Raw genomic sequence first — 23,930 nt, forward strand, 5'->3', positions numbered from 1 at the left:
ATTACATTATGAACGAATACATACAAAGTTCTAAATTTTATTAAATTCTACAAATATATATTATTAAACGAGTTTTCTTTTCATTCGGTACGAGCATGGTTGGGCAAAATACTGGCTTCCACGTATTTCAAATACAAATTACAAAATACTTTTTTAAAAGTATTTGAAATACCAAATACAAATTACTTTGGTGACGGGTATTTGAAATACAAAATACAAACTACAGTGTTTAAAATAATGTATTTCAAATACAAAATACAAAATACCTTTAAATTTTTTTGTTTAATCATTTAGTTTTTTTAACGAATATCCTTTCCTAAAAACTTGTAGGTTCATTGCGCAAGTTTTCGTCCAGCTCTAGTTTTCGTCCACTTGACGAAATTTGAATATAATAAACCTACATTGCTGCACAAATTTGGACTGATTTCAATCCTTAATGTCAAAACAATATATACAGGGTGACCTTAGCCATTGGACTAACCCTGAAATCCCACGTACGGTTACTTCTCAGAAATGCTCTAACGGTAATATTTTTTTTATTAGAACAAAAGATATAAAAATAAATTATCAAACAAAAGTTATTTCCAATAATCGACAACAAAAAGAAACATACTGTATTAATCATTGGCAGTGCTTTTGACAATTTGTTTGAAAATGTGCGGCAATGATGACATTTGTCAAAAGACAGAATCTTATTAATGTCATAAATAAAAAAAACGTAAATTGTTAATTTCTTCGTAACCGCTACACCGATTGTATACTGGTACTGGTACTGGTTCTAAATACCCTAATGCATATGTACATTTCGGCTTTGTCCAATGGCTAGAACACCCTGTATATCTGTCTACATATTAAAATTATATTTCGCAAGTAGTAAATTAAAAATGAAATATATTATTTGCTAATCCGTCAAGTGGTCTAAAACTAGAGCATGGACGGAAACTACTGCAATGACCCTATACCCTGGCTGTTGACGAAAAGTTCCGCGCAGAATAGCTCGCGCATTGTATTTGCCCTCGTACAAGTCGTACATTATATTTAAATAAACGTTCCATTTTAGGATTATAGAATTTAATAAAATGTATTTTGTAGAAATGTATTTTGATGCTTGAAGTATTTGAAATACAAAATACATGTGAGTGCAGTATTTGAAATACCAAATACAAAATACTTTTCCAGGTAGTATTTGAAATACAAATACAAAATACAAAAATGTATTTCAAATACGTATTTCAAATACATGTAATTGAAATACTGCCCAACCCTGGGTACGAGCCACGCTGGGGATACGCATTTATTCTTACTTCTAAAATATTACGATTCTTAGAATGTTACAGCAAAAATATCACGATTTCTAGCTATTGACCGTTCCAAATCAATATCTGTTCAGCTTTTTTAGGGTTCCGTAGCCAAATGGCAAAAAACGGAACCCTTATGGATTCGTCATGTCTGTCTGTCCGTCCGTATGTCACAGGCACTTTTTTCCGAAACTATAATAATAGGAACAATAAATAGTAGCCGAATAGTAGGAACATTCGGCCGAATACCGATTATTCAGCAAAGTGGCCGAATAGGCCGATTACCGAATACTTGCCGAATATTCGTGGCATCTTTAATTATTAGCCTCTTACTCTTCATAGCGGCGGGCAACAATAATAGTTATATGTTATTCTTCACACGTTAAAGCTGTGACACCTAAATTATACCTACATCAATCGAAAGAAATTAAAACTTCGGTAGTAAATAGTGGACCACCGAACATTTTTTTCATAAAATTGGTTTTGATATTTATGCAGCTTACTGATCGAGTATTTCATTTATCACGCATACTTAACTGTCCAGCATAATAAATATGTACTATGTATTAAAGTAAATTTAAAACGAATGATGAACCAATGTTGTCTCACAAAAAATTTGGGTTATAAGTTATAATATAATATAGTTATTCTATCTACGTATTGTGATATTAGTCGTCTTAGTTTAAACTCTCATTAAGAACAAATTTTTCAATCGCCTTCTTTACTTTATTATGAATTGCTCTTTATTTCTGTATTTATATATTAACCCAAATTCTCGGTAATCGGTATCACAATTTCTGTTTTACCAAAGAACATTGTTTGCCATTCGTAAGGCTGCGCACTGTTCATTCAAAACTCAACTCTATTTCAAAGTAATAAGAGTACATTTTAAATTGGTAGATTACTATAAAGGAGATGTTAGGGTGAATGCACCCTGTTTCAAAAGGGATTGGGTTTATATTTGAATGGATCGGGTAGCGAACTTTTGATCGTGAAGTGTTCAATGCATATCAAAAGCTAATGCCGCAGAATCTGTATTTAATTTGAACTATTTCTGTGCCGAATTAATGTTAGATTGTTGGACATTTTCGGACACGTGTTAACGTCAATAGGTAGGTTTATAGCTTGACGTTGAGCCCAGCAGGCTAGGTAATTCAATTCAAACTTACATTGATGAGAAATCAAAATGGAATTAAAATAAAAAGCTTTTTTTTTGTGAACACAACCACATAAATACACCGCCAAGGGTCGTCAACGCGCATGTAATACCCCTGGAGTTACAGGCGTCCATAGGCTACGGTGACCGCTTACCATCAGGCGGGCCGTATGCTTGTTTGCAACCAACGTAGTATTAAAAAGATGCTGCCAAATATATCGTTACACACCTTTCTTATAGAAATAAGGGTGTGTTCCGATATATTTGGCCACGTTGGCTGACACTATCTTTTTGAGGCTGACTGTATAAACTAAACTTTTTCATCAAAAAGGAGTGTACAGGTTTTTATTTTATTATTTATTTCTTTTATTTGCATAATCAGGTACATTACAATTAGAGATGCACCGGATATTCGGTTACTATCCAGTAACCGGCCTATCCGGCCATCAATTTACTATCCGGCCGGATACCGGATAGTGACCTACTATCCGGCCGGATACCGGATAGTAACTTACTATCCGGCCGGATACCGGATAGTAACATTGCTTGATTTTGGAGTAAAGAAATTGGATTTAAGAAACAGACACGGTCATAGTCGTACTTGTTTATTTTATTTTTTTTAACAATTTAAACATTCCACTGACTTGCACGCGCACTCATTTCGAACCTAGGAATGTGTCCGCGCGAATGTTCACTAGGAAACAGGTCAAACATGCAGAACGCGCACCTGAAAAACCGAAATGTAGGTATAGTTCCGCTGGCCGAGTATTCGGCGGCCGGATACCGGATTTTCGGCCGATGGTCAGGCCGATCATCTGGTATCCGGTATCCGGCCAAACAACTATCCGTTGCATCTCTAATTACAATACACAGGTGTTACTTGTAAAGTAGGTGATACATGATACCCTGTCAGGGCATTGCAAAAATCTCTTAAATACTAAGTGTTAGGTACAAACGTCATGCATATAGGATTATTTTTTCTAAGCAATATTATTACCAAGCAAAAATCTGATTTTTATTTTTAACGCTACACCTTGCACGTTCAAAGTAAAACAGTTTATATTGCAATATGTCAAAAAAGTTAATAAGGAGCATAAATAGGCTGACAGTACAAAGCTGCCAACGATCTGCTCCTAAATGGTTTTGATATGTATCGACACAATGAAACTTGTAATAAATCGATATGAAAGCGCTCAAAAACCAGGAGACTGGTGTGTTGGTCATTTGCATTCCACATACGACTGTTCGGTTCTGAGGTACATTGTAGTTTAGACTTTTAAGGTTTCCTATAACTTGCTTTTCATTTGAAATGTGTGAATAGTTCAATATATTGTATATTTAGTACTCTATCGCATTAATTTGCTTTGAAAATTAGCTACTTGCTTGAGACTACGCTGAAGGACCATTTCGCTTTAACTTTATTGCCCTAGTTATGTTCAAAGTTTCTCCCTCCTCCCTTTTTGAAGTTAACCCAATACATCTTAAATATGTAGTTTAGTATATAGTGTTTTTTTATTAATTTTAGTAATCCATTTTTTTAAGATATGTGTTTTAGTTTTAGAGTAACATATTTTTGCAATGTTTTCAATATTTGTAAATATTGTTTTGTACTTAGTTGAAAATTCTCTTTCGTGTATCAAGCTTTTACTGAAGTGTTTTTTAATAGGTGTAATTATTATTTTGAAAGCTTTCGGTACGCTTTTAGAAATCCAAGGCTAATAAGAAATGTGAGATGAAATATTCTGTAGGCTTGGCACAGAATCGCCGCGAGGCGAGATATACTCTCCGTCCCACTCTAATTAATACAGTCAGAAAAAGACGAGGAGTCTATCTCGCGGGAGATATAGTTACTCTCGCGGTTTTCCTGTGTTAAGTCTAATAAACAAGCCAATATTGATTATGTATTAATATAACCTTTTAAAGGAAATTTAAGCAGGTACCTACTCACAAGTGCCCACTCGAAGTAAAGCATCTTATCGTAAAACTCTTAAGCTTCAAAATATTTCCCTAAAAGGAGGCGTGAAGCCGGGAAATTAGTTGGAAACAAAAGCTAGTCGCGTCGCGCGGAACTTCCGACGGAAAATATGGACATTTATCTCAATTACTCTGAAAATATACTCGTCAGCATCGTCGGGTGTATTTCGTGTACTAAAAAATGTATAATTTAGATTTATATTCAGTTGTATATTGTTACCCTGCATACCAAAGCAGTATAATTTTAGTATGAAATAGCTAGTCACATAACTGAGGGATCTGACGAGCAGAATTTTAAACAGAAGTAGGTATATTTTCAGAGTTATTGAGGTAAAAGGTAAAAACCTGCGCTATTTCTATTACTGTTTGTAGAACCAAATTCTTTTTACGCCTTAATTTTACTACTACATAACTGTTTATTTGTAATAAAAGAAGAAATTCGATACCTATTGAAGAAAACGTTATTGTCCAACACATACCTACACTTGAATATATGATACAATGTATTGTTGTTTATTTTATTCCATAAACATACGTCGCACTCCAGCGGGCATTTTGCGGGCATGTCATATGGGTCATGTCATGTCAAGGTTTACAAACAAAATATCTTAACTTACGAGTATTTGTACTTGGTATATGGTACCCAGTATTTGTAATGTGCAATGCCAAATACCTCAGCAACTAAGACTGTAAGTTAGTTAGGTACTTATCTATTTTTTATATCCATTCAATTTTGAATAAAAATACTTAAAGTACTTTATTCTGACAACTCGAAAATTGATTTGTGAACCTTACCAAAAGCCCTCAAAATCCCCGCTAGAGGGCGATTTTTGAATTTCGATCGTTCGATTTCGTCACTCGAAAAGCGGTGGAAAATGGCGAAATGCTAATTTTTGAGGTTATAGAGATAGAAATTTGAAATCGAGTGGTATTGACCACTCGTTTTCAATTCTATTAGTAGAATTAAACGCTTAGTAGTGGAGATATTATTGAACGAAATACACGAAATCGAGCGGTCGAAATTCAAAAATCGCCCCCCTGGAGTGCGACGTATGCTCATAAAAAGTCGAATAAAAGCGTGCAGAAGGCTTTTCCGCGATGCACTTCGGTACGTTGTCTGTTCACCCATTTCAAAAAATCGTAAGTTATTATTGCGTACGGTTAAATTCAATCATATGCAGCAGTTCATACAGTCGCATTTGCATTAACATTCGTTGAGTTTTGTGAAGGGATGATATTGTATTTAAATTTGGAATTAGAACTGCAACGTGCCGAATGCCCGCTTGTGTTTATTTTGAAATGTGTTCGCTCTGCATGAGATTTTTTATACAAAGTAGAATTACTTGCCATTTTAATATGAAACGTAATGATGCGTGGGTTACACTTTAATTAGATTACTTCGTCTACAATTTATTCCATTCTGTAGCGAAAAGTATTCTTATGACTACCTACTATAAGACCTATATGATTAATTGATTACCTTTCTTTACAATAAAAATAGACGTATCAAGGCCACGCTTTCTTTTGTATGTCATTGGATATGAGTGCAATCTTAAACGTATAAAAATTATACACTACATGACTCGAAATTATTTCTTCATATGTAATGGACATACTCGAACCATTTTCTTTTACAAATTCAAATTGTATTTCACCGTTGATAAAAAATATTTCACCTTGGGAATATTCTGGAGCTCCAAAGGTTGCGGCTTGAGGATTACTAACACGTCTAGCGTAAGCTCTCCTTTTCGATAAGACGTTGATTTTGTATGCTTTTATTCTTTATTCAAACAAACACTAGGTATAAGTATACAGCTGCAGGATGCCAAGACACTTATACTGTTAATACATAGTCAGTATCATAAACATGTATACACTTTTCAAACTATCTCTAGAATCTTAAATTAAACATACATATGTATTACTAAGTTACATAGGTAGAGATTTAAAAAAATCCTGATATTAAGTAACATAGGTAGAGTTTAAAAAAAAATCCTGATACTAGGTACGTTGTAGGGCCGGCCACTTGTCTGCGAATATGTCTGCGTTTTGGAATGTAGCTATGAAGTTATTTAGTAATAATTCTATTGCTCGGTACGTATATTACTCTTGAAGTATTTGCTCTTGTTTGTTATTAAAATTAAAACGATGTATGTATTTACGAGTATATGTCAGTAAAAGTTATCTCCGAATATGTATCTTATTTATCTTACTTTGTAGGATTGAAGCGAAGTATTTGCTCTCCAACGAAACACCTTTAAATGTGTTAAAATAGATCCCGCCCATATTTACTAACAGACGCGATTTGTTTACGCTTACATTCGACCGTTCCTATTAATATGTATTTTTACACGCACTTCCAACGATGTTTCGATATTTCTACCAAAAATAAATAGGTACATACCTAAAGGTACTCAATATTTCACGATACTTAATTATTTCAATGCTTTTAGTACGCCCAGGGACTTTCATTGTTAAATATACGATACGGTTCAAGCTGGTTTGGACGAATTGAAAAAAAAAAACACAATTGAAAACTATTATCTACATAGGTATATTTTAATTGATTCCATTTAGTTACCAAAATTTTGAAGGATTTCCTTTTTCGTACAATAAAATTGCTGCTATAATATTATGACGTCATAATACGATATCTTAATAAGAGACGTTTGAAGCGCCTGGTATACGAATGTCATTCTTTGACTTTTATTATTTAATTGATTTAACGCACTAAGGGGCTTAGTTTAAGACCATTGAACGCAATAAACAATCGATTGACATCATGCATTAAAAAAAAATCTAATAGCTAATTGTAACGTGGGTTTAAAGAATTCGCATCCAGACAAAGAAAAAAAAACAATTGTGACATAATTTAGCTATGTGAGCAGAGCATTGAGACATGACGAGGATGCATTGATGACCTCACATCGTATCGAACCCTTGTTTACAGATCGTTATTCTTGTAGGGAAAAACGTCTGTAAGTGCATCCATCAATTATGTTTCCTCGTTCATAAAGCTATTAATATTCGGTTTGAAGTACCTATGCAATTAATAATTTTCTATAACGAATTGTTGTTAAGTCAAATTAGGATGGTTTACTTTGCGCTGTTATAGAGTCTAAACTACGTTATAGTATAAAACTATGGGGGAATAGCCTTAAGTGTAATGTCCAGGCTGCTTTTATATTGCAAAAAAGAGCGATCAGGATAATGGCAAAAGTACCACAGCGGACTTCATACAGAGAATTCTTTAAAACATTTAGAATTCTAACTGTTCCTAGCCTATACATCCTTGTTGTGCTCAAAGATCTGGTGAAAAATCTCTCTGAAATAGAATCGACAGAAGAGAGAGATTTACGGCTGTCTTCAAGGCGGAAAGATCTGCCTCATACTATTGCTACACGACTGAAAGTAGTCAAGGACGCTGTAGCTTATCAGGGCATTGTTCTTTTCAATAAGTTGCCTATAGAGTTAAAGTGTGTTTTTAATTCAAACTTATTTGGAACTAGGCTTAAGAAAATCCTGCTAAATCAGTGCCTATATGCGATGGATGAATTTATGAAGGATGAGAGATTTTGATTATAGGGACTTATGTAGTAGCTTATTTAATACGATTATTTTTCTATCATGATTATCTAATAGATATTTATAAATTCAATGTTATTGGCTGCAGTAGGTATAGTTACTTATGTTTGCTGTGTATTGTATTGTATAACTATATTTTAAGTTGAGTTATTTATTGACATGTATTTTTATTGCTATTTAATTCTAGTTATTTTATTGTACATTAATGTTAATACTCGAACACAATCTTGTATTGTTATATGAATAAAAAAAAATGAAAGTAAACCAATTTCAACCACGCAAATCGGTCAATTAGCTAATAACTTCGCTTCTCGGGACTTGAGGGGCAAGTAACCAATAATAAAAATAAATTCGTTTTTGGTACTTTGCTAAAATTTTTTTGTTAATAATCATTAAGACAACAGGGAAGAAGTCAAATGACCGCTTCTCCTTACAAAACGTAGTCTCGATTTTCCAATTAAATGGTATTTTTGAGGATTTTTTAACTATTATAAGATTTATAAGACTTTGTATGTCATTTGCCGCTACGGACTAAAGGGTTAACATAGCCAAGCCTTCAACCAGTCCACAGCTGACAATAAACCTTCTCAGTTAAACAGTAAATCTCAGTGGTAATAATGGCGGCTGTGTGGTGACGCCCTGAGGGCCTACCGCGAACTACGTTCGACGTGTTGCCTCCCTGTGACACTTACGTACGAATTTACAAGTGCGACAGAGAGGCAACACGACAAACGTGGTTAGCGGTAGGCCCTCGGTTCTCAAAAGTTATGCTATGCTAAGTCTATGATTTTATTTAGGTCCAAAATTGCACACATATAATACGACAACACAAAATATTAAAATCCTATTAATCATACCTGGGATAACTCGGGGCAAGTTCTAGGGATTTGATATCGAAAGTTATGATATGCTAACTGGATGCTGTTTAGCAAAAATGTGTCAACCCACATTATTTTGCAATAAAATGTCAACTTTAAGCGTCACTTTTTTGAGTTGACATCTTATTGCAAATTGAATGTGGATTGACACATTATTGCTTATCGGCATCCCTATGATTTTATTTATTTCCAAAATTGCACATATATGCATGATATGACTACACAAAATGTTAAAATCCTAATAACATTAATAATGCGTCTATATAGTGTATTCGATTCCATATGGCCTATTCACATAATAATTTTGCCGTTACACAATGGAATAAATGAAATTGTAGAGGCAACAGGCATTGACAATGTAAAGGTTGTTCAATTGTGTATTTTTTGAAATTTACCTTGCCTATAGCGAAATTTTTGATTTAGTGTATGGATGAATTATCAAATGTACGTAGTTAAGGACCTCAATTCGTCTACAGTTCAATTGATTTTACTTTGTAATGAATGTTACGATTACGAATTTAATTTGTAGTCAAATTAGGATTAAACTATCTATGTACTAAAAAATTGCAAAAATATTCATCCATACCGTATAACCTGTTTTAGTAGAATTTTATATATTAGTGATATTTGTAGTTTTTGGTTTTGATTTATTACTGATTTATATTTGCTTGTGTGTGTACGATTGAACGGGTACACTTTGGCCTAATATCCATGGAGGTAACTATATCCTACTGTTTTTGTTCCAATATACAGTCGAACCAAGCTAACTGCTTAGACTTTGCGATGACAAAGTGTGATGGTGTCACTATAAGCGTAAAATTTCCATGAAAATCTGGTGTTACTTGTGACATTTCCACACTTTATCACGTCAAAGTTTGGTGTATAGAACACAACTCGCCTAGTTAGGAATTCGCGTACGAGTACGTTACGCTGGTAAACATGTTGCGCGGCGTTTGTGTGCAGGCGTTATTAAAAGAGTATAATGTTTAGGAAAGAAACAAATTGGTCTAGCTAGCCAATCTGTCGGATAAAAGGCGGCAAAAGAGTATAGGCGTGACACAGGCATTTTCTACCGACAAATTGGTTTGTGTAGACTACTCTTATCATAATAATTAAATAATAATTTAGCCTATATGCGTCCCACTGCTGGGCACAGGCCTCCTCTCAAGCACGAGAGGGTTAAGGCAATACCTAGTCCCCACGCTGGCCCAATGCGGGTTGGGAACTTCACATACACCTTTGAATTTCTTCGCGGATGTATGCAGGTTTCCTCACGATGTTTTCCTTCACCGAAAAGCTAGTGGTAAATATCAAATGATATTCCGTACATATGTTCAGAAAAACTCATTGGTACGAGCCAGGATTTGAACCCATGAACTTCGGATTGAAAGTCGGACGTCAGATCCACTCGGCCACCACCGCTTCGACTTTTCTAAACTATATCCAAATTGTACCCGTTTCAATCGCTAAGGCCCTCTTTACACATTGATTAGTGATTACTTAGTGCTAATACATTTACTACTAAACGCAAGTAGCACTATGAACTCGCACTTAACACTAAGAGAGACCCCTCACTAGTGTCTTTTGAGCATCAGCGTCTAGTCAGCGCTATGAAAAATGGTATCGCCGCGCAGTTGCGCCAACGCTGCGTCAAGCACCAGCTAATATAATGTCGACGGCGCCGACGCTCGGGCGAGCAGTGGCGTAGCATGGGCTAATATAGTCGTGGGCGAAGTCACATATATGAGGCTCTTTTCTTTTAATGTGTATTCCCAAGATAAAGGGTTGACTCTCGCTATAGTTCGTTATTTTTAGCATTAGAGAAAAGGTAAACAATCTGGACGTGTCTTTTTATTGAAAAATAAGTCACGGCAAATATGTAACAATTATGAATCATGTACAATTATTTTAATTTTTTTGCTTTCATAAGTAATAGTTACTGATTTTTAAAAAGCGTTTATCAATTAAAAGACACGTCAAGATCGCGTAGTCTTTTTCTAATGCTAAAAAAAACTATAGTCTCGCTGCATATACCGCGAAGCCGTTTCGCAGACGCCTAGCTACGCCACTATTCGGGAGAGGCTATTGTAGGGTCAGTAAATGTGTAAATAGGGCCTAACGCCACCGCATGCGCAGCGCCACCCCCCCGCCCGCGGGCGACGTCGGTGAGTACGCGAGCTACTGCGCGCGCATACACGACGAGGAGATCTACCACGATCTCTGCGCAGTGAAGAGCGCCAGGGACACGCTGGCCGCCGCCGCGCCGCAGCCCGCTTTCAACGTATGGTTTAATTTGTTCAACTGCCGGTGGACTACTCTGCATAGGGGGGTTGATGGTGTCACGCTATACAAAACCGAACTAACCCTTCGTATGGCAAGCTCCCGCAGCGGGATGTCTATTTGAAATTAAATTAATTGACAGAAAGTTAAGATTCCAACAAAAACTATCAATGCCACATAAAGAAAGTACCAAACCTAATAATTGAATTGAAAGAAAATATATGAATGAATGTATAAATAATGTATAAAAAAGTATAAATAATAGATTTTATGCAGGTGATTTATCATTTATCAAAGTCCACCGGTTGTTTAGCATGTTTTTTTTATTATTATTTTGCATTGCTTTACTTTGGGCATCTTGTACTATTTTACTTACATATCTGCTACAAATGCTATTGACATGCATGCTTGCATTACGACATGAATACTATTTCAAATTCAACAAAATATAACTTTTACAGTGCACTACTGGTACTATTAATAGCAAATCTACCATTTACTCAAAATAGTATTCGTGTTATCAATACTTACAGTGAACTAGCGTTCAGGCCCCCGTTTTACTACGATGACAATGGTCCACTGACAATGACAATTGACAACTCACCTAACATTGGTGTTTCAACAGTAAACATTGACGATAGGTACCGACGTAATACTTACTGACCCAGATCTGTACAAGAAATTGTCATTGGCAGTTGACAATTGTGAAGTTGTTGAAATAGGCACCTGCATGTTGGAAATATCGATGCATGCTTCCTATTCCAATTATAAATTGTAATATGTATGAAATTACGAACCGCAATGCTAAGCAAAGATGACGCTAAAAGATGGTGTGTGTATTTGAAATTTCCTTTGAAGTAAGTATATTTTATTTCCACGAGACCAAAGTTTCCAGTGCAAAGTTTAAAAATATCAACCCAACTTCCAATACAGTCGCGAAACGAGATGTTCTACAAGCCACTTCGCGTCTCCAACTCAAACTATCCCAGCGAAATGTTACACAAACTTATTAGCGGCAACATTTCAAAGAAATTTATTTGTATTGAATATGCTGTAAACGTTGGTGAATTCTGGGTTAATATTCCCAAAGCTCGAAAACAAACTGCTCAGGTTGGTATTCCACCTGCCGGGCTAGCACATGATTGGCGCGACAGTATCTCGCGGCGAGATGATAAGATACATAGTTAGAAAAAGACGGGTAGTCTATCTCGCCGCGAGTGCTTGGTCTACTGTCCAATTTCTTGGTCCAATGTGCATAGCGTCTCACTCACTAAGCAAAATGTGAGACGCAAATACAAATTATGGACAAAGAAATTGGAGAGGTGGAATACTAGCCGCAGACAACTATTTTCACATTTTTATACGTCGATGGAGACTGTCTAAGAGCCACCCCACACCAGCGTATTGAGCGTCGGCGTCTAGTCAGCGCTATGGAAAATGGCGTCGCTGAGCAGGTGCGCCAACGTTGCGTCGAGCAGCAGCCATAGAGTTAGACGGCGACGCTCGGGAGGCGCTAGTGTGGGGTGGCCCTTTGCAACGACTTTGACAGGAGAAAGTGTGGAAGTGTCAATCTGCCAGAGAGATCCGACGGGCATATCTGTACGTTTGCTGTTACATTTATACTGGTCTGCTTGAGTCGATGCACACGGAGAGCTATAGTAACATGACTGAATTTATTCCAGTCCAATCAAAGAGTACTTCGTCTTCGTAGAATGATGATGACGTCGATAAAAACTATCTTATGTCTTTCCCCGGCCTCAAATTTCATCTAAATCAGTTTCAGCGGTTTAAGGCTTAAGCGTGAAGAAGTAACAGAGAGAGTTACTTTCGCATTTATAATGTAGAGATTGGTGGGGATGGTCGTAACATCAAAGAGCAAAGAGACAATCTTCGTTATATATTTTGGTCAAAACTGAAAATTGCCGACGTGGCAATTGAATCACTCGTTTTGTGAAAATTAAGCTTATCAATATCCAATTAATAACTAGATATCGGATTTTTGTTTTCTACGCAAATATCAGTACTGAATCGTGACAATCAAGAATTTACATTGTGGCCTACAAATATCGTCCCCGTTGACTGGACTAGTTACCCTCGAGCGAGTCGCTTCCTCCGAACAAATTGTCAAATACTTCACGGCCGAGTTGCAATATTGCAATTAAGTAAGAGTACCGTGTACGCTGTTAACTTGCAATTAGTGTACCCTATTACAAGCACACAAGGCTTACAATCGAGCGTTTCTTTTAGTACAGTCTCCATCGGATTAATCGGAGCAGTCGAGGTGCTCACAAATATCTGAACACGCACTCTGGCGCCTGTACAATAGAGGCGTGTCCAGATATTTGAGAGCACTTCGCCCGCTCCGATATATTTGATGGCGATTGCACGATACGCGGACGTCGCCGTGGACGCCAGTGATACTATCGGATTTCGTGCGAATAACGTGTTGGGGAAAGAAATAAATAATTAAAAATATCTCAGTGTGTGTATACCAAGGTTTGGGGTATTGTGTTTGTGTTATGTGTTTTCGTGTCGCTGAGTTATGTTATTTTAATTGTGTTTTTATGAAGAAAGATAAAAAGGTGAGTCCTTTGGGTGTTTTATCGTCAGTTTTTTGGAGTTGAAATTGTTTCAATCTTCTAAATAATTTTGAAATGTAGCAAAACTAGAACAACCTCATACATAAATTCTTATACATTTAAAAACTATTACAAATAAAAAAGTATAAGTAAAGTTATGGTACCTATGTATGTTAAAAGTAAAGTAAGTAGATATGGGCGTTTTCACTCAACTGTGTACCATTAACGGCCGGTTAGCAATCGTCACAAAACTGACGGTTAATGTCAAAATATATAGGATATTTCGTCAGGAAAGTGACAGTTAGACGTGACTTACGGCTCGATTCGGAAAATGAATTAGATTTCTACTAGATTTCAAGTCACGATACGGATAATTTAAAGATATTTGTAAGATAGATATGTCAAATTTGACGTTTCCGCGATTCTGGAGGTCCTGTTGAACGATTTCGACAAGTTATGACTTAGATATCCAAGTCACATCTAGTCGATATCTAATGTAGATCTAGTTGATCTCTAAATCGTCTCAAGATCTTGTGATTATCTCGAAATCCGAATAGGCCTGTTATACGCGTTATACACAACTTAAGTAGCGCTTTAAAGTACGAGGTAAAATTAATATGCCCGTATCCGGTATAAGTTCGGTAAAAAAAAAAATTATTTCGAACATTATATTAGAAAAAAGTTGCCGGCTTGCATTGCGGTTTGTGACATCATAATATTAAAGTATTTTCTTTCTCAAGTGACATAAACTTGACAAAAAATTATGTTGAATTAGTGCATGCGTTATATTTCTATTTTAACAATGTTGCATGTATAACAATCGTTTTGAAACACTTTTTAAGCGTATTCCAGAATGATTGTTTTTGTATTACTGTACCTAAGAACAAAAAAGAGAAAATTAATATATTAATGAGTAAACCGAATCCACCTTCTACTGAGGCGCGTCTAGAGTCTGTATTTAGAAAGTTAATTCAATCGGATTCAGTTATATTTTAAATAGCTATTAAAATAACCGTTTAATTTTATCGGGTTGCTTCAACTTTCATTTGCCAGACTCTAGTTATACTTATGTCTAAGCTCAGAAGCGCTACTTTTCCAACACAACTACACTGGAAAAAAATATTTGCAGAACTTTTTGAGTAATTCAAAAAAATAACTGATAAAGTTATGAACAAATATGCTGCTGTTTTAAAACCGATCTTGTAACAGGTAACACATATTTCGCAAGTCTCAACTTTTGTGCATTATAAATTGTAACTTTTATGCATTTTTTTTTTCAGTGTTTGTAGCGTTATGTTTTCACATTATTTGGCCCATTTAAGTAATACGTGACATATTAGACATATAGCTTCGGAGTAACGAAACTATGCGTCATAAATGGCACTTAGAGTCAGTCCAAGTTAACTGCATACCGTTTAGTTATCTAAATTTTATCACAAACGTCAATTTTCTATGAAAATATGACGTTTATAATGAAACTCGGTACTGTCAAAGTCGATGCAGAGTTAGCTTAGATGGACTCTATGGAGCTTACGGCGTCCGCTAGCTGGGCGCTGGTGCACGGAGCGGGTTAACGAAAAATAGTATCAGCATCGCTAACAGACGCGGACGCGTGAGGCGGATTTTACCTACAATGGCACCCGCGCGGGTGCGCCCGGCCCTTGCATCCCCGCCAGCTAGCGGACACCCTAAGGGCTACCTGTACCATTCACTAACCCGGGGTTAACCGGTTAAACTTGGAGTTACCATGGTTACCAGTACAATTTGACACTGGGTTAACGTTTTAACCAGTTAACCCCGGGTTAGTGAATGGTGCAAGTGGCCCTTACTGAACCGAACTGCAACTATAACCTACCCTTACTGTCTAGCTCGCTACGTCATCGCACAGCCTGGAGAAACGCGACTACGTGATCAGGGAGCTGGTGGACACAGAGTGCAACTATGTCGACGTCCTGAGCAAGATCATAAAGTACTTCCTGAGGCCGCTCACGCCCTATCTGAAAGCGCAGGATCTGCAGCTCATCTTCTTTGGCATCAAGGTCAGTTGATACTTCATGTACTATCGACACTCCTAAGGCTAACCACTGTATAGCTCGCTACGTCGTACAGCCTGGAGAAGCGTGACTACTTTTAGTGGCCGATAGGCCTAACGGCCGGCGACAGCGGGGCGGCAACCATAGGCTTGAGCGAGACACAGCGATCAGACCTTTCGTTCCCACCTATAGATGTCGCCGCCGCCCTCGCCGGTCGCGCAAAGTCGTGGCCGAGCTGTAAGAGTTATGGCGAGCGGCCTAAAAGCCGATCTTAAGCTATCCATCCTTTCGCTATTTACCACCTCATTCATAAAACAAAGCAAACCTCTGTTAAATGTTGTTCCTTTCTAACAAACAAATGTCAAAATGACGAATAGAGACAAACGATTATTAAGGGCTTGCTAGACTTGACAAGCGTTTATGAATAACGCCATTTTTTTTATACATTTTGTAAATTTTATACCACGATACATTTTACAAGCGTTTTCTTAAAATCTCCTTCGCAACTATTTATTACTCCCGGCATTTCCCTGGGTTCTGTGTTATATTGTGTTCGACCTCATCCACTCTTTATGCAAAACAACCTGACCTGGTTTAGAATAGAAAAATCTTACAGTTCTTGTTAAGGAATCTATTCGCTATTACGCCCGACCGACCTATTGCATAGAAGATGAGGCTATTTCTAAATGGAAAAAAAGCAAATCGTGGTGCGTAATAACATGGAGTTCAAATGGCAAATAATGTAAACAAACATGACACATTTTTGTTAGCTTTTGACGTATAACCTAAAAGTTTTACGATGGTTGTTTTTATTTTAATATTAAGTAGCGACCCGCCCCGGCTTCGCACGGGTTAACAATTTATACTAGAGATGCAACGGATAGTTGTTTGGCCGGATACCGGATACCGGATATTCGGCCGGATATCCGGTATCCGGCCGCCGAATATTCGGCCGGCGAAATTATACCTACATTTCGGTTTTTCGGGTGCGCATTGTGCAGCCTTTGATCTGTTTCGTAGTGAAAGTTCGCGTGGACTCATTTCTAGGTTCGAAAATGAGTGCGCGTGCAATAGCGGAATCATTCAAATGTTTTAAAATAATAAACGAGTACGATTATGACCGTCACTGTTTCTTAAATCCAATTTGTTGACTCCAAAATCAAGCAAAATTACTATCCGGTATCCGGCCGGATAGTAAGTCACTATCCGGTATCCGGCCGGATAGTAAAAAGACGGCCGGATAGGCCGGATACCGGATAGTAACCGGATATCCGGTGCATCTCTAATTTATACGCCTAAGCCTTCCTCAAGAATCACTCTATTGATAGGAGAAAACCGCATGAAAATCCGTTCAGTAGTTTTTGAGTTTATCGCGAACAAACATACAAAAACACAAACAGACAGACGCGGCGTAGTGGTAAGGTGGTAAGGTGTAGTGATAACTAATTAACAATTTATTTTAACTAGTAATGATATAAAGATGGAGAGAGTACTCTCTATTCATCCTCAAAGTTAAAAATAAATAATTTTAATCTAAATTACCTACTAAATAAAGATCCAGTTAGTATAAACCGTTTCAATATTGTTTCCAAGAAGGCGGAAAAAAATAACGGATCACTTAAAAATAATGAGTCGATCTTAAAAGAAAACCCTTAGGGAAATCTAATTTATAAAGTAAATCCTTTGGGTGGGATAACAATACCAATGGGAGTCGGTTTCTAGGGTTCCGTACCTAAAGGGTAAAAACGGGACCCTATTACTAAGACTCCACTGTCCGTCTGTCTGTCACCAGGCTGTAACTCATGAACCGTGATAGCTAGACAGTTGAAATTTTCACAGATGATGTATTTCTGTTGCCGCTATAACAACAAATACCTACTAAAAACAAAAAAAATAAGTGGGGCTCCCATACAACAAACGTGATTATTTTGGCATTTTTTGCGTAATGGTACGGATACGGAACCCTTCGTGCGCGAGTCCGACTCGCACTTGGCCGGTTTTTTAGACATATAGTCCGTGCTCCGTGGCGCTCACGACAAAAAAGTGCGATTTACGGCAATTGATGATGATGGAATTTCCTTTTGCAGAGTTGCTCCTTTTGACTCACAGATTGATTTAGGAAGGGGAGCCAACCGATTTTTGATGACTTAAGGGGGGGTAATATAAATATGCCATATGTATACTTTTTATAATGAGGAATAGTAGGGCCTTTTTATGAAATTTCTATTTTTTGTGTGCATATTAAAATAAGAAAAATATAGGCTTTTATTCGAAAAAAAATTAAATAGTAAATTTTTATTTTTCGTTCTTTTTTTTATTATTATTTATATGAAACCGTATAAATTAAATATCAGAAACGAATTTAGCATCCTTGACTTACACGGAAATGATACCAAACTTGACCACATAGCAAAACTTTATTTTTTACAAATTTTGTGGGGCACCCCCCCCCCCCTTAAGTCAAAATTTTGCATCAAAAATTCGATTGGCTCCCCTTCCCAAATCAATCTGTGAGTCAAAAAGAGCAACCCTGCAAAAGGAAATTCCATCATCATCATTTGCCGTATAATTAAGTGAACTCCAGGGACTAATGCAGTGGATACTTGGCACATTAGGGCCATTTTAGTGTACAGCTGTACACTACACTTTTTTTTAGTTTGGGAAATGTGATGTTATTTCTACTCAGAATCACGAGCTCTTTTGATCTTAATAGGAGACAAAAAGTGCCCCAATATTTGTCATAGACTTTTGTGCCTACTGAAGACGCAGCCCTATGTTCTGAACAATGTAGTGAATAACTTTAAATAATTGATTCATTTTTGTCCGTCGCGCATTGGGTTTCCGTTGATTCTCGCTAACAATTTCGTCCATACCGCCATACAATTTGCTATTAAAATACACGGACAACGACGTTCCAAAACTTATCGCAAACCAATTTCAAGTTTGGCCCTGTTTCGCCCACTGTCTATTTGTCGTGCCCGATTGGGAAAAAATACCTACACGAAAAGCTTCGCTCCGATACCGTGAAATTACTTACAGTTCTAAGCTTTATTGCTATAGACTTAAGGTCTACTGCCAGGGCTATGGCCAGTGATATGTAAAATGAAGTGCATTGCAAATTTTCCAATGAGAAAAGTGGATTTTCGCATGAACTATGAAGTTTTTTGGACGCGGATTAAAATGATAATACTCCAGGCGTACCGATGCATCGAGTGAGCACAGATTAAACAGAGTGTATTTATTTTCTGGTTCCTTTTTTCTTTAGTTTCGGTCGAAACCGGACCTAGTATTTATGCCGCAACCGAAACTTCGGTCTGACACTACCCAAAAATAAAGGTTTGGCGCGGCCGAATGGTTCGGCAGAATTTGGGCCGAACACCTTCGGTCAAAACATATTCATTCATATTCATATTCATATCTCTTTATTGCTATCATGTTCATCAGAATACAGGTGTTACAATAAATACATTTGTAGGTACATGACACCCTGTTAGGGCACTGCAACATTCTTAAACATGATTTTTATGCCGCAACGGAAACTTAAAGACACTGATTTTAAGTGATTTTCACTATGAGATCAGTGCGGACGCTACTTTTCAGATAAGTAAAAAAAAATAAAAAAAATACGCGTCAAACGTCCCAAAAATTCAATGAAACATAAAAATACGACGAGTATAACCAGAAATTCGCAAAGTACCTTTGAGTCTTTGTAGTTCCTAAGCTATTTCTAAGCATCATTATCACATTGCTATTGCTACGCTTACAGGGAACATGACCCCTAATGAACAAAGTTTCAAAGGCACCCGAACACAGATCAGATCTACGACTAAGTTACCTGTGCGTTCTGTGAAGAAGTTGGCGGTGATTTTGTAATAGCAAGTAGCTGAGCTTTGGGGCTGAAACTAATAGTTTATATACCTACTTATTACATTTTTACTTCGCCAACAAACTCAGCCGCTGCCATACAATCGAAGTTACGCTATCATTCTAAAACGACATTCTGAAATAAATGATTCCACCGTATGTCCTAAAAATCTTCCGCGGAGTTACGAAAACGTGTGATATTATAGTAATGCAACGGAATATTACATAGGTCAACCGGGGTAAAAGCGTCTCATCTTCGAAACGCAACTTATTATCTATAACTATTATAGCCGTCTAGTTACACTAAAAGTTCAGTGACCACACTTTGAACAGGGAGGGTTGCAATAGCTCTAAAATGTTCTATTTAGAAGAAACGTTTAAAAGACGCATTTACCTAAAGTGACGCATTAACACCGGTCGACCCTACATGTTTTTTGGGAAAAGTTGTGATTTTATTTATCACGCACAGAATGAAGAGCTCTTTAAACTAAACCAGCAAAATTTAATCGGAATTAGGGAAAAAATTTCGACGACAAAATAAAAATCGCTTTGAGCTCACCCAATGCGTTGAAACTGTTGTATAGTCGCCATCAGATATATTGGAGCGACCGAGGCGCTATCAAATGTCTGAACACGCCTGTATTGTGAAGGCGTTAAAGTGCTTGTTCAGATATTTTTGAGCACCTTGGCCGCTCCAATATCAGCTCTGAAAAGTGACCGTGTGCTTTTTTGGATCCAGATTTCTAAGCCACGATATTCTTCTTCCTACAATATATCCGATGGCGACTGTGCTCTTTTCGGCCCTTGGGTCGAAACAAAAGTGATACGTTTACTGGTAGTAGATAAAAGAACTTTATAATGTAACAGTGACCCAGTTTCAGAGAAAATTAAAACAAATTAGTATTGCCGCGGCTCGATTTTCACAGAAACATTAATCAGCGTTAAATGATATTGTTTTGTAGGTAACGTTTTAATGTAAACTGTACCCCTAGTGTTTTCATTCGATAGCGTAACGTGACGTACGCTTTTACGTCAAGTGTCATTTTGTATGGGGATTTAGAGTTTCTAAAACGCCCCGCTTGGCGCGCCGTTCTAAATCCCATACAAAATGACGTACGAAAACGCGTACGTCACTCACGCCATGGAATTAAATTTACACTAGAGGTTCTGAATTATCATAGCCTGCCTTTTCGGGGGCAAAACTCTTGTTTTAGCTATATCGATAGCAAGCAATTACTAAATCAGAATAACAAAAGCTACTTATCTTTGAACTAATGTATACTAATTATACACTCGTAAAAAAGACTCGTTAAGAAATACACTAGCCTAGCGTCTCCCGAGCGTCGGCGACTAGTCAATTCTATGGCTGCAGCTCGACGCAACGTTGACGCAACTGCCCGGCGACGCCATTTTCCATAGTGCTGACTAGACGGCGACACTGAAAGTTCCGGCCCTTAGACGGAATCTGAGGGCCTACCGCGAACCCCGTTCGACGTGTTGCCTCTCTGTCGCACTTGTAAATTCATGCGTAAGTGTGACAGGGAGGCAACTCGTGGTTCGCGGTAGGCCCTCTGTGGCTATTCATAGGCTTCGCATGTGAAATTTCCTTTTGAAACTTGCTGTCGCTATCGGTGTTCGACCACTAGCCGTTTGTGGGTCACCGGTCAATGGGTAGTAGGAATAGGACGTCGGAACAGAGTAACAACTTCGTCCGGCCGTGATGTAAGAGTGATGTTGCAATATCATTCAAACTGTGTTGATTATCGGTCAGCTGGGCTGTGTAGCAATATGGCAACGGAACAGTGTAACAAGTTCAAAATATGAGAGTCCACTGAATTTTATTTAATTTTCCAAGCATTTCCAGGGCTTTTTAAGTTGATAAGTACACCTCTTGGGCTTAAAATGTGCAGTAGCATGTTATGATAAAGGGCGTTTGGTCCATCATTGATCAAATAAAATCGCAGATAGGTAGGTAGGGGTCATTCGTTATCTTCTTAGGGGTACAAGCGCCAAACGAAAAGTAAAAATGTATCGGAATTTCAGATGTTATAAAACATCATGTGACTCTTTCCATTTAGGTTTTGATTGGCAATTTCATGGATTGTCATATCATAGGACACTCTAGTTGTTACTCTGGTCACTTTGGTTCTCTGTAACTGGGCCATGTAAGCGAATAGCGATGTGCAATCAACTGTATATTGCCTTTGTTTGCTCAATTCAGCAGAAAGATGTGATTTTATTTGATTTCACTTTACACGTTGCTTTGATTCAATTTAATAGAAAATTTATGATCGTAAACTATAAGCCCCTTTAATTTCCTTTTTATTTTCCAATCACTTAGTCTAATAATTCTAATAAACTACCTTTTGTCCTCTAGGAACTCCACGACATCCACTCCGGCTTGCTCCGTCAACTGAAGCTAGCTACGGAGGCCTGCGTGCCCGGTAACGGAGCCCCCCGGCTCGCCGACGTGTTCCTCACATGGAGAGAGCGATTGCTGCTCTACGGGGACTACTGTTCGAACCTGACAGCGGCGCAGGACACGTTGAAGACCCTGGACGCAAGAGACGCGACCTTTAGCAAGCAGTTACAGGTAAGTTAAAAATATGTGTCCTGACTGTGGTTTTTAAAAATGTGTCTAACAACTGTGTATATGTGGAATTTTACGGTAATACAGATAGTCCTGAGCTGGTAGCAAATTGTTAGGCCCGCTATTCAATTTCTGCCCAAAAATCTCCTGAGACCGCCTTTTGGCAAATCCAATTACACGCACTGTAGCGCATATAAAGTATAAACTCACAAGTAGTCGTACGTTACGACGTTGTTGTCGTTTACGTTAGCGACTGCGTCAACTCGAACGCAGTCCATCTCGCTCGCATGTATTGGTGCGATAGAGAGGGAATGCGATCGAGTTCACGCAGACGCTATCGTAAATGTCAAACGCCAACTCGTGGTAGCCGTGCAGCTGCCCGGGTTCTAACTTTACATGTTTTTTCAGAAATGTCAAAAAGAACACAGCGACGGCCGAATCCAGCTCCGCGATATACTCTCCGTGCCAATGCAGCGAGTGCTCAAATACCATCTGTTGCTAGACAAGCTTGTCCACGAAACGCAACCGGTGAGTTTTAGACCTTAAGCCGTTAGCATTTAAGTTTGGTTTCGTTTAAGTTCGAAATATCGAAAAGGACAGTGACTTTCGTAGACGAACAAGCCGAGAGTCGATGAGATCACCGCTCTAGGACGCGATCTGTTATACTATAAACAACATTATTTGCGGTATTTGACACATTATGACTGACGTATATAGAGATGTAGCTAACGCAAATCGATTGTCACAGCAAGCGATTACGATTGGATGGCACGTAGGCTGAGGTATCGAATTGTGACGTATAATGAATTTTTATTTGAGATTTAAATAAAGCTACAATTATATGGTTTTCCCGCAAGCTAAATGCATTTAATACACCGACCGAGTAGGTCGCACCCATTGTCAAAATTGAAACTAACTGGGGATCTATTTTAAAGTTTATTTATGTTATTTCTGTGTCAAATTTGTTGTCTGTTAAGTGACGATAAATATATCCATATTTACAGTTAATTATCCACCTTTTCCTTATTTTTATTAAAAGAAAAATGAAAAATTTATATCGATTTACTTAGGTGACTACCGATTCATAACGGTGGTGTCCGGCCAACCCTAAAATTAAAAAAAAAAAGACGTAGAACGTAAACGTTCGCAGTGCAGTTGTTTTCCTTTGTGATTTCGATGTGCAAGACATTTTACGTAGTATTGCTGTTGTGAGTGACAGACGTCAAATACCGTAAATAATGTTGTTTACACTATAGAGGAGCATTTGGCTAAGCGTGAGTCTCTTTGTCGATCATGTATGCCTGGTACTTTCAGGAGAAGAGTAGAGTCCGTCTAATCTAACTTTGCACAGACTTAACAAAAGTGAGGCAGTGTCATTAATAACGTCATATTTTGACATTTGACATTTATGATGATATTCCTCACTTTGTCATTGGAAACGGCATGCACGACTTGGTGCGACTTTACGCGATTTACTCTCCGTGTCAATGCAGCGAGTAGAGTAGGAGCATTTCGCTAAGCGTGAGTCTGTTTGTGTGTGTAAGTTTTTAGTAATTTGAGCACACCATCTAGTAGGAGGCGGGCCCCCATGTCTGGTGCCTTCAACTTTGTTGTCATAATAACTCTTCAGGCTATCCGGGGAGCGATGTGAACGGTGTCCGAAATATAAGAGCATTTACATACTACTTTCATT

The 23,930-nt window shown here is 37.7% G+C and overlaps 1 protein-coding gene across 1 annotated transcript in view; it reads left to right on the top strand.

Annotated features, from left to right (window-relative positions):
• LOC134804626 (protein vav) overlaps nt 1-23,930 on the top strand; it is a 50,187-nt gene that overhangs the window by 11,886 nt on the left and 14,371 nt on the right. The window contains exons 5-7 of the mRNA XM_063777736.1: nt 15,619-15,789; nt 22,025-22,240; nt 22,646-22,765. Coding sequence (XP_063633806.1) covers nt 15,619-15,789; nt 22,025-22,240; nt 22,646-22,765 — 507 coding nt within the window. The remainder of the gene's footprint in view (nt 1-15,618; nt 15,790-22,024; nt 22,241-22,645; nt 22,766-23,930) is intronic.

This window comes from Cydia splendana, chromosome Z (assembly GCF_910591565.1).
Source record: "Cydia splendana chromosome Z, ilCydSple1.2, whole genome shotgun sequence".
Taxonomy (NCBI): Eukaryota; Metazoa; Arthropoda; class Insecta; order Lepidoptera; family Tortricidae; genus Cydia; species Cydia splendana.